The following is a 14,489-nucleotide window of genomic DNA, read 5'->3' as shown; positions in this document are numbered from 1 at the left end:
GTCTATTGGCCTATAACGTTATAAATAATATTGCTGCCTATGAATCAAGTTGTTATCATTACCTGGAACAGCAGATGCGGTTATCTCAGCACACAGCCCTGCAACTACATCATGTTAGTAAACCCTCAATACTCAGCTTTAATGACATGAAGTCAGTGTCTGATGAATTGCAATTCAACTGACAACTCGATGAATGGATATGCTTTAGACAGGAAGTCAGTGCGTCAGTCCACGACAGAACACACACGACTGACATACCTGAGGCTGCAGGAGAGACAGGTTGCTCCACGACGAAGGAAGGGCACCAGACATGAGCGACCTTTGACACAGGCTGAGCTTTTGGCAGAGGCCAAGATAACAGCAGAGATGAATCTACGATCACTGGGTGAGGAATATAAATACACTGTACCATTTTACTCAACATGATATAATGACATTTTCTGCACATTCGTTCTACATGCATTGGTTGCTTATTGACATCTGATAATTGTTTGTTATTGTCTATGAATCTTGTTTATAATGGTATGGGTTAAGTGGCTGTACTGTGTGTTTGTACTGCAGAAAATTATGAGCGTTTGGAGGCAGATAAGAAACGACAGGTCCATATGAAGCGACAGTGTGTGGGTTCTGTTATCCGGTATCACTCTGTACTCATGCCCCTGGTGTCTGATGTCAGTCTCAAAGAGGAAAACGTGGATGTAGAGGGGTATTTCACGTTTTTTTGGTCCACCTTATAGATGGTTGGAAGTAAAGCACCAACAAAGTTTGGGTATTTTAAAATAAAACGAGTGCATAAATGGTATTTCATCTTATTACCAGGCTGGACCAAGATGCCCAACCAAATCCAGGCCCTCACCCTCCACAAACTCTCTCCCAAACAGAATCAACCCTTGCTGTACCACCTAATGCCCAATCCACTAGCGCTGCTTTTGTATATATTCTGCCACCAGGGGCCGCCAAATGTTCCCGCACCTACATTACATTCAGCGATGATAAAACCTTCCAGAGTTGCTTTCCTCAATCACCAACTCCTCGCGTTCCTGTTCAAGAGGTCTGCCCCGTTACCCATAAGCCTGCACTTTACCGAGACCCCATCACAGACATTCCGTACGCTAATGTACAAGCCTTTAGGATCATCCGGGAAGCTTATAAAAAATATGTGGCTGCCCACGGCCTGCCCTGCACTGCCACAGCGACTTCAACTGACACTGTTGCAAAAAACCTTCGTCAGAAGATCATTATCAAACAAGGAATGTAACAACACACATATAATAAATGCGAAGAGAAAGAAATGGCAGAGGTCAAACAGTGGTGCGTCACCGGAAGTTTTTGTTTCACAATCATGTCTTTTTAATAATAGCTAAATCTGTTCTTTGGTGTCATAGAACTTCATAAGACTGTCACAGTAGGCATCAAAACTCTTTCCAGTGTATTTGTAGTGGTAATGAGATGCTAAGTTTGATGTATTATTCAAACTAAACTTTTAAATATTTATTGTATTCTTTAATGTTTTATTTATTTATTTACTTTCAAAGTTTGCTGTTATAGCCTATACCCCACACTGTATTTATTTGCAATGGCACTGTTTTAAGTGAATGTGAAAGTTATGTGTCTATAATGTGTTAATATGATTGAATAGCAGTATACTAAATTGCTATTAAAATATGAAATATTGCTCTATTTTTCAGACCAGTCTACCTGTACAATGTGCCTGCAGTACCACTACTCTACGCTAGAGTTCACTTTTTCGTAATTTTGATTAAGTGACGGCAAAGATCACATGCCCCTTCTCTCTCTCTCTCTCCCTCTCTCTCTCTCTCTCTCTCTCTGTCTCTCGCTCTCATTCACAGTCACTACTCTCTCAAAGCCCAAATAATTAAAAGCTGACCTCATGAAGAGTTGCTAGTATCCCTGTCTTAGCACAGAAAGCAGGCGAGCTAGAGAGACAGACAGCACGGAGAGGAGGGGGAAAGGGAAAAGGCGACTGGGTGAGAGAGAGAGAGAGAGAGAGAGAGAGAGAGAGAGGCCATTCTCTGATTTCAAACATAGAGTTGCTGCACAGAAGATCCCAGCAGCTCTGACACTTAGTAAGGGTAGGTAGTACACAACCTGTTTTTCTGTAATCTGTGCCTGTTTTGTAGCATCAGGGACCCTAAAACCTGTTGTGTTTAAATGGTTATTGTCATGCGTTGGTTGTATTTAGGGTTTTCCTCCTTGATATATTCATATTGACTATATACAAACATTTAATAAATTCTTATTATGTTTGAGAATGTTAATGGTTTGGAGCCACTGTGTTTTTTTTAAATGTAGAATGTGTCAAGAGTACAGTTAGTATTTACTTTGGGTTAGGATACAGCTTTTGAATTCAAGCAAGGTTTTATGTGAAACATTGCAAACTGTTGAATGGCCTGCATGCGATGCACCTGTTGATTGGTTAAAGGAATATGTGAAAAAAGCAGGTTTCGACAAGCTTTTTAGGCTGTCTTGTGTACAACCTTCTGATTTATTTAAGAGATATATTGTTCTTTAACATTTTTGTTTTAAAGTCCTGATTTCCAAGACAGCTTGCAGTGTTACCAAGTACTGCAGTTTTGCTGACTTGTGAAGCTAAAATTAAGCTGGGATTGATTTGGAATTTTACACTTGGGCAGTGAGAGCTTTTGAAGTCTACTTGCGAATAGTTTAATATCTTTTGAGCTGGAAGGAGTGTTTTAATCTCAAGTCTGCAGACCTGAACTGTTCTCAGATCAGCCATGTAACTGAACTATGAATCTGACTTAGAATGTTGTTTTTAGGCTTGCTGCATGTTTTGGGAATATTGACCTCTGCAGTCATCGTGGCAGGTTCGCATTCGGTGTTGAATGATACGATATCCGACATCTCCGTGCCTGATATTCGTTCAGCACCTTGTGAAGTACCAGAGGGGGAATAGAGTTTCTGAGAACCAAGTCAACTTTTTGTTTAGTAGGGGACAATAACAGCTTTTAAGAAAAGCACGGAGCTGGGTCGTGTTGCTTTTGAAAATGCATTCATTGTTTTTTCTGCTAAAGGTCAAGTTGTGAAATATTGGTTTGCACTATTATGACATTTCACAAATGATGTCTGGTCAATACAAATTAGTTTAAGGCAGATCAGATGAGCCTGCTAGGTTCTAGGATTATAATTTAGTGTTTTTAAATTGCAATTTTTAAGATTTTTTTTAATAATGAACTAAAAATAAATTCAGTTTAAGAAATGCTTTCCCATTTGGAAAGGTCACATGTTGTCTGCTGCCTCGCGACAGTGGAATAGCAGAGATTCCTTCTTGAAGGACTAATTTAAAAAGACCCACTTCAGAACCGGAGAGGTTGAACAGGTGAACCTAGTCATTTTTAGGGTCGAGTTGGAAACAGCTGCTCTTTCCTGGAAAACAGGCACAACACAAAAAGATATCACCTGACTGACGGAACGTCATCTTTTACTTTGATTGTTTATTCTAAGGTTAAAGAAGAAAGCCTTGTTAATGCTATTTATGTCTCTAAGCCAGTGTAGTCTAAACTGGTGTATGCGAGGTGTGAAAAAATAATTGTAGTATACAATAACTTTTTAACCGAGTTCATGTACTTTTCATATGCAAAACTTTTATTTTTGCACCCTCTTGTGTACAAACAGCACAATGCTATTTTCAGTGTAAAAAAACGGTCAATATACAGTATCTCACAGGAATTCGTAACCATTTCACGAGGTGGCTAATTCGTATGACTTTGTATGTTGGCACAAAAGCAAATTATACTAAAATGTACAAAATTAGATCATACGATTTCAAGCCTAAAAACAATTAGACACCTCGTAAAATAGTTTCGTTTTTGCTGTAAAAGTGTGTTGCATGAGACATGAAGACCAATGCCACTTACATAGCCATAGCCCTGTGATGCCAATATTGGCATGAAAATCCTAATTCACACATTATACTATGTGACGTCTGTAATCTTTAGCTTTACTTTAGCTTTCTGATCTTGTGTTTGTATAACTGGCTTTACAAAGTAGCCTCTGATAGGGCAAACAAACAGCCTCACATACCCAAAACGTCTTTGAATGTGAGATCACCCTTCAACATCTCTAGTAATGTCTTATAGTCAGAATCTAAATAAAATTATTCCTAAATCTTCGCGTAGTGAGCATAATATTACAGAAAACGTTGTGTTTTGGACTACCAGAAGCAGTATGTGATGGGTAAGAGTGCAGAACATAGCAGGTCCATGTGATCCAGCTTGTGAGATTCAGCACTAATGCTTTGCACTTTCATGGATATGTTCATTAGCAAGTATTTACAGACCATGAGCTCACTTTTGGAAATCGTTTTCAATGTTAGTGTAAACATTGGTCATAGAATCTGAAAGGAGTTTCCCATTAAACAAGTAATCTGAACTAATAGAACCATGTTGGGAATATTGGACAATATTTCCTTACAGTAGCTTTAGACTGTAGTTAAAGAGGTGGTTACACAAAATATCGGTATATTGTCTGTTGTTTGTTTTGCAGATCCAGTTTGGGTGTGGTGGTCTGAAACTGTTGACTAGCCTATCACCCGGTTTCACATGCGGGCGGTGGCAGCATTGGCCACCTAGATGAGTGTGAGCCAGTGATAACTCCACACTCTTCAGCCAAACCTTCTCCTCCTTACTGTAACCCAAAACCTGAAAGTTACTGTTCACAAACTAAATATAGCCAGGATTCTCTCCCTAACTTGGAATTAAAAATGAGGGAGTGCTTTCTTTATAACAGACCATATCTTTTCTCAAGTCCACAATAACCACAAAACCCTTAATGCTTGTCCTGTAAACAAATACTTGAATTGTTCTTTTAATCCAATTGTTTTTTTTGGCATTTAACAACGTAAGCAGTTCCCTATCATGTTTCTTCAGCAGTCTTTTGGCTAGGCGAAAAGTTACTTGGAATGAAATGCCGGTTTTGCCATTCATTCTGAATTTCTACAGAAAGCTTTTAAGGACTGAATAAAACAAGCAACCATTGTTGCTTTATTGTGTCGTACTTGCGAGCCAAATGTAATAATTCAGCTCAAACCATTGCACAGCTTTCTTTTGTTTTCTAAGTGCTGGTTTGGTGGGTTTGTTTTGTTTGTTAAAGAAAGTTTTATCTGGCTTGCTCATCTCTCATATTTCTTATCTCTCTGTCTTCAGGGCTCGCTGTCTCTGGGCCAGCTGTGTGAATTGAGAGTACCACCAAGCAGCCAGCATGTCAAAGAGTGATCCGCGTGACATCGATGAGGATGCCATCCTCAAGGGCCTCAGCGCCGAGGAGCTGGAACAGTTGGAGTATGAGCTACAGGAGATGGACCCAGAGGTACAAGAGATATTGTACTGACATTTAATATACAGTCAAAATGTGCCTTATAAGGGAGAGGGGGTCCTCAGTGTAGGGTCTCAAGCCATGTCTCAAGCCAAGATTTCATTTGCAAAAACTGGGTTGTTTTGATTTGATGAATAAAAACAAAACAAAAATACAGCTAACACCCATAAATCTTGATAACAATAAAAAAATGTATGTTGGAGTTATCTGTTTTTGCACATTTCTTCATAATGCATAAAAATCTAATATAGAAATTAGAAATAATTTTAGGTCTTCAAAGTTATGCCACACACAGTTCATGCTGGAGTTATATCTTTGGGGTTTCGTAAAAACATTATCTCCTTCAGCAAAGACGCAAAAACGTAATGACATCGTAGTCTTGTGTCAGCCACCATAGTGCTTTGAAAGGGAGGAGTGGAGTGAGCCGTTGGTTGCAATTCACAACCTCACCGCTAGATGCCACTTAATTTCCTTTAAATATTATGCCATTATAGGCCATTAATTATCTCGCACATTTAAATTTTTAATTATAGCAAAAAGAATGGAGCAATAAATGACCAAGTTCAGCTCATACACTTCAAATTAACGTTCTTCTCTTGCCCTCTGTGGTTCAGAATACTATCCTACCAGCCGGATACAGACAGCGTGACCATACAAAGAAAAGTCCCACAGGCCCCTTTGATCGCTTTGCCCTCATGGATCACTTGGAGAAACAAGCCATGGAACACCAGGACAGAGATGACCTGGTACCATTTACTGGAGAGAAGAGAGGTACATCATAAACAGTACCTTTGTATTAAAGTTGATGTCAGGTTGATTGGTTTATGTATAAAAAACATACATATATGAGACCCAGTCTGTGGAAACCGCAGGCTAGAGTCTCATAATCTAACAATGAGATCAGGCAGCTTCAAAGTTTGATTTTAATCATTAATTGCAATGATTCCAATCATTGACGTGGCCTTACTCGGTCCATATTAAAGATATTATGGGATATTTTAACAAAACGCTTTTTACATTATGTAGTATGATTGTATGTAAAGCCTTTGACTGGATTTTCATAGGCAGGGTCATATATAGTTATTTGAATGATTTGAAATTACTTTTCTGTTAAGCTGCTTTCAAACAGTATCCACCGTGAAAGCTCCTATTTACATATCTAAACATATACATAGGTAAACATATAAAAAAATTCTCTCTCTGTTTGTTGTTTTTAGGTAAAGCATTTGTGCCAAAACCAGGGTCAGGACAAATCCCTATAGAAGAACAGATCACTCTGGAACCCGAGCTTGAGGAAGCACTTAGGAATGCAACAGATGCCGAGATGTGTGACATTGCAGGTGGGTCAATGATGTTCTCTTCCTGTTCACATAATACATAATAGTTCATGATTTCCGGTTCAAAGACCAAAGTTCTTTAAAGATCGTCTTTCAACTCATCTAATACTGATCCGCACCTCATAACTTAATGTCCTGCAATGGCTCTCACTCTAATCCAAATGTTGATTCTCGACTTTGAACTAATCCTCTATTTACTATTGCTGATCGCAATACCCCCCTCTTTTTCATCGGCTCTATTTGTGTTGTACAGTCAGTCTCAAATGACACCGTTTCTGATACGTATAAAATAACCAGCTGACTTTCTATGTGGAACCATGAACTGTGTAGGTCAAGCCTCACTCATGCACAGATTTATAGCTCACGGTGTCTGTTTTCTCAAGCTCAGCAGCTCACCAAAATAAGATGAACGGGAGCCAACTAGTAATAGGTAGCCAATTAGATCAAGCCATAATGTGAGAACAGAAACTGTAGTATACAGATTAAATAACAATCGGTGTTATCACTTAATAATGATTAATAAATACAATTTCTTTGGAGTGTATCACCGGGTGCAGATTATCCAGCACAGCCCCTCATTCAAAACACAATTTTAACTCTGGAGCTCATCCAGATCAGGATTAAACTTTCAATAGGGGCATGCGGCTCCGCTGCTGATGGTTTTTATGGTTGAATCCGCTTTTGATGTGCTGCTGGAAATGTAACATTGCATTAAACATATCCTGACAGTTTTACTATTCAAAGTAAAGCTAGAGGTTCTAATATAGGTGTAATACGTAGTTCTCGGAGTGGCATTGAGATCTATCTAAAGCTCCAGAGTATTTTCTGCTACTGGACTAAAAATACATTCATATTTTTACCAATCAAGCCACTGATAATTATGTGCGAATTAAGTTAAATGTGAGTCTGCTCCACCTGGTGTGCGGCTGCAACTTTGTCACAGTCTTTCACCACAAGCATTATTGTTCCATAGAACATTATCTGTTGACTTTGAAAAACATGAAATATTTAATTACACAAGAGTAACTAGATGTTTACATTGTTGACTACTGAAACTTTTATATCTTCACAGCCATTCTGGGGATGTACACACTCATGAGCAACAAGCAATATTATGATGCTCTGAATACCACCGGCAAGATTGCCAACACGGAAGGCATCAACAGTACGTATGCATCAATATAATCTGCTTCCTGACAGACAAAATGATGGTCGGCACACACAAAACGATCGTCTGCTCTCATTTAGGTGTGGTGAAACCAGATGTGTATAAGGTCTATCCCGAAGAACCTCCTAATGACACAGATGTGGAGGGAACTCTTAGCTGCATCCAGAAAAACGACAGCGAGCTGACGGAGGTTAACCTTAACAACATCCCGGTAAAAATGCTGCGTTGATGCCTGAATGGAAAATGACAATAATATACAGAAAACAACAACATTTACATTTAGGCAGACGCTTTTATCCAAAGCGACTTACAAGTAGTTTTCTACAGTGACACATTACTGCGGAGCAATCAGGGGTAAGGTGCCTTGCTCAAGGGCACTTCTGACCCCCAAAAACCTAAAGAGTTAAGCATGACCTTAAAGAGCAATGCATCAAGGGAAATTGATCTCATCTGATGCTACAATGTACTGTCTGACATTTAATCTAAATAGATTTTCTTGCAAATGAACTAATTATGAAATTATTATGTAATGTTATACGTAACTGTTTTTCTGTAGGACATTCCCATCCCAACCCTGAAAGAGATTTTTGAAGCCATGAAGCGCAACACAAACGTGTATAGTCTCAGCATTGCTGGAACACGCAGTAATGATCCTGTGGCTTATGTAAGTACTGCTGTGTGTCGTCTTTACTGTGTTTTTTCATTTGCTTCCATTTAGTATTATTGTTCCACATATGACTCTGTTATATAGATATGGTGTTGCCAGTCATGTGTTATCAAATTTTTAACCCTGAAGTCTTGCAGCATGCAGTCTCTGGATTATCACGACACATCTTGTGGAAAATTGTAGATCTGGTGTAAATTCTTTTCTTTTGGATTAGGCTATTGCTGAGATGCTACAGTCGAACACCACTCTGCAGAGCCTGAACATTGAATCCAACTTCATCACAGCACAAGGCATGATGGCAATTATCAAGGCTCTGGGTGAAAACTCCACCCTAACCGAGATAAAGATCGACAACCAAGTAAGACACTATATTGGTGTAAGAGATCGTAATGCTAAATATACGGTACATGTTTCACTCTAAAAACAACTTCAACTGATGTCTGTTCATTTAAATTCTTGCAGAGACAGAAACTGGGAGACTCCGTTGAGATGGAAATTGCGTCCATGTTGGAAAACAACCCCAGTATTATAAAGATTGGCTATCACTTTACTCAGCAGGGCCCGCGTGCAAGAGCTGCCATAGCCATCACAAGAAACAATGACCTTCGTAAGTACATTATTTTAAACATTGCAGCTTGTATCAAACATGTTCATTATTTTATGCACTTGCTCTATGTTAAATATAGTTGCATTAAGCAAGTTTTGCATTTATGTTATGCTCAGTTCGTCAGCAGAGAGTAGGATGAAAGAAGAAACTCTCAGAGGTATCACAGCTCTCCATGTGTCCCCCTGGAGTCCTGAGGACACCCCCAGGACAGATAAACCTGATATGTTGTTACAATTCACCATCAGCCATTGTGGATATCATTATCGTCAGCTTGATAAACATTGCTTTTTGTGGGTTTTCATCAAAACAAATGCTCTGATTTAATAAACTTTACCTGCTCATGAATTCTACAAGCAAACTTGTAGAAAAGACACTAATCACCCAGTCCTTCATTCATGCATTCTTATATGGTGCTTCCAACAAAGTTTTGTAAATATTTTAAATAAAATGTTACATTCTACATTGTTTATTCAGACTTTAAAGTTTTATTAAATTAAACAATGTTTGAACTGGGATTGTAAAAAGTACTGATATTAACGGAGTATGCACTTATGTGGCCAAGAAAACTATCTATATCATCTATATCTGTATATAAACTCTGTGCGAAGTAACAGTTACTGAATTGATGTATTTTAGTGAAAGATCAAGATAAAATTACAGCACTGCATAACTTCTATAACTTGTATTATTCGATTAGATTGTATCCTGTTATGACCAAACCTTTATGCAAAACACAAGTGGAACGATTTGAAACCCCATTGCCGTGCATCCTGACCTATTAATACACACAAGCCGCTCAGTCAGAAATACAGTCTCATGGTTTTGAGTTACGAAGCTCCAAATATACCCACTTATTGGAAGGGGGGAAGGGCTAGAGATTTATGCTACTCTTTGGAATAGCTACACACCTATCAAAATTATCAAGAGTTGCCAGTTAACATCGATTTTAAAAAAGAACTGTAGAAGTTTTTCAGAAGTTCTCTGTGTGGGTTATTTTTGTGGCTTAAAACACTTCACACTTTTATGGTAGAGCTAGAGCATAGAATCAAACTATGCCAAGCTTGTGCTGACAGCATTTGACAAAGGAAGCACAGAACGGAGCCATTCTATATTCTGTCCTAAAATTGGAACCATGCAACAAACATTCTATCAAGTGACCAAAAGTATAAGTAAAATTTTTTGATTCAACAAACGACATCTGACCTTTGGAAAGGTTCTAGTTTTATTTACATATATATATATACACATGTCAATTCTTGTTACATCAAGTATTTGATGAAAATATTTAAAGGAAATGGTCAACTAAAGCAAGTACACAGTACTAATAAATACTGCAAAATGCAGAGCATTGGTAACAGAGGCCTAAACCGAAAATATATCAAATGAGAGCTGTGACTACAAAGACAATAAATGTACCCTGAAGCTTATTTGGAAGTTGTTGAATGGTATCTTCAATCCTGACATTCGCCTGTTTTAGCAGAAGAGTCATTGCAAGGAAATGCAACGGGTTCATCTTCATCAGAGTCAAATTCAACGTTTTCGTCTTTTACCCATTTACCACTTTTGTCCTTCAGCCACCCGGAACTGAAATAGCGGAGACAGACAGATATGGCATAAATAGAAGAAGAGACCAATATATAAAATATTTTTTTGTTTTAAGAATCTAGTATCAGTTAATGCAAGTCATTATGAATCATACCTCTTTAATTTGAGGTAGTGTTCTAGTTCACTGCGTCTCTGCTCTGATAGAGGCTCACACTCAACAGTGCTAGATCCTTTGTTTCCCTTTAACTTTCCTCTCTCTTCCGTTCTGCTCTCTTCAATCAGGTCTTGATGCACTACAGATGACACTTAACAACACAATGCATATGATCAATTAAAAGACAACGATACCTATAATACAGAAACTAAATAATGGATTTACATTTCCACTGTACCTGTTGTGCTGGTGGCTGAGATGGTGTCAGCTTGTGCTTTCCTCACAGCTGCAGGTTCCTGGTTACTTGGCAAGGTGACGTTGCTGTCTTGATCATTTCTATACTCTTGGTCACATTTTGGGGATTCAGGTACCTCACTTACAAAAAACATTCAAACGGATTCAAATTAAGACACAAAAAAATGCTACACTGTCATTTCACAGCAAATCTATGCCCAAATATTTCAAACCATTACCTGGCCTTCTTGTGACGACTGCTGTATGGAGTAGTTCTGAGTAAGGCATGATGGGTAATTTTTCGTGTTTGGGTCAGCAGAGGAGCTGAGCTGGACGGTTCCTGAAAACAGGTAATAACAAAATGACAATGTGGTCTTGCTTCGGATAACGATGTAAGTGTATGTACTCTCATGAATGCAAATTCACCTGCCGTTTACTTTCTACGTCGACATATTCTTGATGCCTTCTTTTAACTACTTCTCGTTGTATTTCATTCTTCTTGCCGTAAAACCATTTCATTCCTACAGTTTAGCGCAAATGTCAAGTAAAAGTACAGCGACTAAATGAGTAAGTTAAATACATATGTGAGATTTCACCTTCAAGATGTCGCTTTCCTTTTCTGTGTACCATGAGCACGCCAACAGTGTCAAACACAGGACGATGGGAACACACAAGGCACGTATACCTACAGTAACGAATCAAACACACACCTGTAACGTTATTCGGTGAATGTGGTTGAAAATGCATTGACGGTTAGATAAAAGCTTCGATCACCTTCCATTTTTAATAAGAGCGGCTTCGTCATCCGGGATGAAATTAGACAAAAGATCTGCAACACGTCGTTTCTTATAACAGAAAGATAGTGAGATGAAGAAATGATCTCTGTATCACGGCGTCCCTTGTACGTTATATTGGAAGACACATACCTTTAGTAAATTCAACTGACTTGGATCATCACCCTCTCTTTTAAAAGACATTTCTGGCTAACGTTACAGTGACTTATTTTCTTTCAGCTGCGTAACGCCTTTAAACTGCTAATTTAACATATGCTATAACTATTACAAGCATCCTTCCTGTATTCCACCGTGGAATTGTGGGATTGGTGGGTGGGGCATTACTACACCATGGCAACATAAGCTAAGCTAAGCTACTGCGGTAAATAAGTTTTAAAGACTGTCTAAACTTAGCATGTCTGCGGGTGGATAACATTTTTAGGTTTTTCTTGGTGGTTTGTGTACACTTTAATGGCTGCCGTTGCCATTTTCAAGGCGCTGCTTTTGTTTAACTTAATGTTTCTTGAAATGAACTGTGTAACGTAACTAACGTTAGCCGTCAAAGTTAAAACTTCGCTTGTTTTTTATATCTCCGGATTCAATGTAGTGTTTGCGGTGGCTCGTTGACCAGTGTTTCCATGCGTCGAAACGGGTTAAATGGCGTGTTGTTTGTTTTCTGTTAACGTGTTTTGATTGATTTGTCATCGCTTCGACTTAGTCTCGCCATAATGAATGGTCCAGCTGTCGCAGACAGTCCGCTGAAGTCAAAAAGTTGATTCTGGAGCCCGGGCCATGTCCGCGGATCACACATCGTCCCTTTCCGGGACTGACGGCCTCCTTCGCGGTCACCGGACCCGGTCATACGGCAGTCTGGTGTCCTCTTCGTTATCACCCGCCATTAGACAAAGACGAATTGAACACAAAGTTAAGCCCGGTGACACTTTACAAGGACTGTCACTGAAGTATGGCGTGTCGGTGAGTATGGGTCTGTTTTTATCGCATTGTTGCTCCTGGTGGTTTTAGACGAATAAACTGTAACGTTACAAGTTTGTTTTTCTTTATAGATGGAGCAAATCAAGAGGGCAAACAGACTGTACACAAACGATTCAATATTCCTCAAGGAATCACTTTTTATCCCAATACTGACCGGGTCTTTATCTTTTACAAATGGAGTGGATTCAATGGAGAAGCACAAGTCAACAAGACAAGCACAAACGCACACCGATGTTTGTCAAGAGAGCCACGGAAGCCATGCTTGTAGTAGTTCTGAGGGGTATGCTGATCTCTCACCAGTGGAATACCTGAAAAAGATAGACAGTATGATCAGTCAGTCAAAACAAGCTGCTGTGAAGACCTGCCAGGAGGGAGAGAAACAGTAAGTCTGCCTGTCTGTCTGAATGAAATGAGTCTTTTGTTATGGTATTGCAGAATATAATCATTGGCATTGCTAGAGTTTCTGTCTAAATTGTGATGTAAATTTAATAAGAATACATTGGAAGCACGATGAGTCATATGTCTGTTATACAATGAGAATCAGCTGGGCTATTAAAATTACAAACAACTGTTTGGCTAGACATTGTTTGCTTTTGTAAAGAAACCATTTAATTGATGTGGGAATGCTTACGTGCATTTCCAGAATGACTGCCTAACTTTCACTTTTACTTTATTTAAAGGTTTTCTTTTATAGAACAACTCCATTATGACAATCTGGCTTCCAGCACAGCGTCCTACCAGCAGCCAGTACTGGGAGCTGTTCCTGTTACAATCACCAAACGCACCCGGAACTTGAGAGACAGGGAAGATGAGATCTTTCAGCTCTGATCTTGGCTGCATATTAGGACACAATTTCTTTATTTTGGACTGTGAAATATTTTATAGGGCTGCCTATCCTCTGTCTTTAAGACGGCAGCAGTGTATATATGGCGAAGGGGTTGCTGGGGAGTGCAGGCTAGTCGTTGTGTGGTATGGGAGACATTAAGTGCTTTATCATAAAACCGCAGCCAGAGTTTTAGGTATGCACATGTATTAGCACTGTAAAATGCTAATGCCTATAAGTGAATTGAAATTCACGGTTATATTTCTTAAAAATGTACTAAAGCAATGACAGAGTTTGGAGTATAATGTGAACACTTCCTTATTATTGCCAAGAGTTTAGTTTTTTTATAGAGGATTGTTTAAGGTTTAAATTAAACATTTATTTAGGTGAGAATGTGCCATTAGACATCTTTCAGATCGATCTGTAAACTATCAATCAAGCAGATTCTGTGCTGTTGCATTTTGTTCCGTTCAGTTCACAATGTGCTGTGCCATAAGCAATTAACAAAACACAATAAAGACTTTGTTTGGCTTGGTTTCTTTTGGGTTGCATGAGTAATGTGTACACTTTAAACACATACCCCAGTTAAATTTAATATAACATGCCTCACTCCTATATCCAATGCATAAACCAATTCTATTCGCAATCTATTCAGAGGTTTTTTAAAGGCATAGTATAAACATATGATTGAAGTTAAACTATGTAACTAAAGCACTATTATTAGCTTGAATAACTGCATTTGACCTGTGTTCCACCTGTAAGATGATGTTTTAGAGCGCTAATAAACATGAATTGCATGTTGCTTAAGTTGGTATTGTCTGCTGGCATAAGATGTG

At 38.8% G+C, this 14,489-nt stretch overlaps 3 protein-coding genes across 6 annotated transcripts; 2 read left to right on the top strand and 1 right to left on the bottom strand.

The window, feature by feature from the left end:
- The first annotated feature begins 1,847 nt into the window (after positions 1-1,847).
- On the top strand, positions 1,848-10,555 carry tmod4 (tropomodulin 4 (muscle)). Of its 2 annotated transcripts, XM_079469142.1 has the most exons (11): positions 1,848-2,093; positions 4,525-4,616; positions 5,184-5,346; positions 5,967-6,123; positions 6,570-6,692; positions 7,762-7,854; positions 7,938-8,068; positions 8,414-8,521; positions 8,739-8,882; positions 8,987-9,131; positions 9,248-10,555. In XM_079469142.1, exons 3-11 carry the CDS (start codon positions 5,239-5,241, stop codon positions 9,268-9,270), a joined length of 1,032 nt encoding a protein of 343 aa, XP_079325268.1. In that variant the 5' UTR covers positions 1,848-2,093; positions 4,525-4,616; positions 5,184-5,238; the 3' UTR covers positions 9,271-10,555. The 2 variants fall into 2 exon arrangements, with proteins under 2 accessions (XP_079325268.1, XP_079325267.1); XM_079469141.1 differs by lacking the exon at positions 4,525-4,616 and having other exon boundaries at positions 1,850-2,093.
- Positions 10,332-12,198, bottom strand: scnm1 (sodium channel modifier 1). The gene is made up of 8 exons (XM_079469143.1): positions 11,991-12,198; positions 11,839-11,909; positions 11,661-11,749; positions 11,491-11,585; positions 11,304-11,404; positions 11,069-11,205; positions 10,831-10,981; positions 10,332-10,715 (listed from the first exon to the last, which is right to left on the bottom strand). Exons 1-8 carry the CDS (start codon positions 12,039-12,041, stop codon positions 10,583-10,585), a joined length of 828 nt encoding a protein of 275 aa, XP_079325269.1. The 5' UTR covers positions 12,042-12,198; the 3' UTR covers positions 10,332-10,582.
- Positions 11,327-14,189, top strand: lysmd1 (LysM, putative peptidoglycan-binding, domain containing 1). Of its 3 annotated transcripts, none has more exons than XM_079469145.1 (4): positions 11,327-11,414; positions 12,556-12,812; positions 12,902-13,212; positions 13,511-14,189. In XM_079469145.1, exons 2-4 carry the CDS (start codon positions 12,630-12,632, stop codon positions 13,656-13,658), a joined length of 642 nt encoding a protein of 213 aa, XP_079325271.1. In that variant the 5' UTR covers positions 11,327-11,414; positions 12,556-12,629; the 3' UTR covers positions 13,659-14,189. The 3 variants fall into 3 exon arrangements, with proteins under 3 accessions (XP_079325271.1, XP_079325272.1, XP_079325270.1); XM_079469146.1 differs by lacking the exon at positions 11,327-11,414 and adding an exon at positions 12,137-12,219; XM_079469144.1 differs by lacking the exon at positions 11,327-11,414 and having other exon boundaries at positions 12,147-12,812.
- The last annotated feature ends 300 nt before the right edge of the window (positions 14,190-14,489 follow it).

This window comes from Barbatula barbatula, assembly GCF_947034865.1.
Source record: "Barbatula barbatula genome assembly, chromosome: 12".
In the NCBI taxonomy this organism is placed as follows: Eukaryota; Metazoa; Chordata; class Actinopteri; order Cypriniformes; family Nemacheilidae; genus Barbatula; species Barbatula barbatula.
The sequence above is the reverse complement of the archived record's forward strand: the minus strand, read 5'-3'. Positions and strand labels throughout refer to the sequence as shown.

What these genes read in the sequence shown, in the direction of transcription:
- tmod4 (XM_079469142.1), top strand. Translation starts at nt 5,239, where the DNA reads ATGTCAAAGAGTGATCCGCGTGACATCGATGAGGATGCCATCCTCAAG. An exon ending in TACAGGAGATGGACCCAGAG is followed by an intron (nt 5,347 to 5,966) that starts GTACAAGAGATA and finishes TCTGTGGTTCAG; the next exon opens with AATACTATCCTACCAGCCGG. An exon ending in AGATAAAGATCGACAACCAA is followed by an intron (nt 8,883 to 8,986) that starts GTAAGACACTAT and finishes AAATTCTTGCAG; the next exon opens with AGACAGAAACTGGGAGACTC.
- scnm1 (XM_079469143.1), bottom strand. Translation starts at nt 12,041, where the DNA reads ATGTCTTTTAAAAGAGAGGGTGATGATCCAAGTCAGTTGAATTTACTA. An exon ending in AGTCGTCACAAGAAGGCCAG is followed by an intron (nt 11,206 to 11,303) that starts GTAATGGTTTGA and finishes GTTTTTTGTAAG; the next exon opens with TGAGGTACCTGAATCCCCAA. An exon ending in CTCAGCCACCAGCACAACAG is followed by an intron (nt 10,982 to 11,068) that starts GTACAGTGGAAA and finishes TGTGTTGTTAAG; the next exon opens with TGTCATCTGTAGTGCATCAA.
- lysmd1 (XM_079469145.1), top strand. Translation starts at nt 12,630, where the DNA reads ATGTCCGCGGATCACACATCGTCCCTTTCCGGGACTGACGGCCTCCTT. An exon ending in CACTGAAGTATGGCGTGTCG is followed by an intron (nt 12,813 to 12,901) that starts GTGAGTATGGGT and finishes TTTTCTTTATAG; the next exon opens with ATGGAGCAAATCAAGAGGGC. An exon ending in TGCCAGGAGGGAGAGAAACA is followed by an intron (nt 13,213 to 13,510) that starts GTAAGTCTGCCT and finishes CTTTATTTAAAG; the next exon opens with GTTTTCTTTTATAGAACAAC.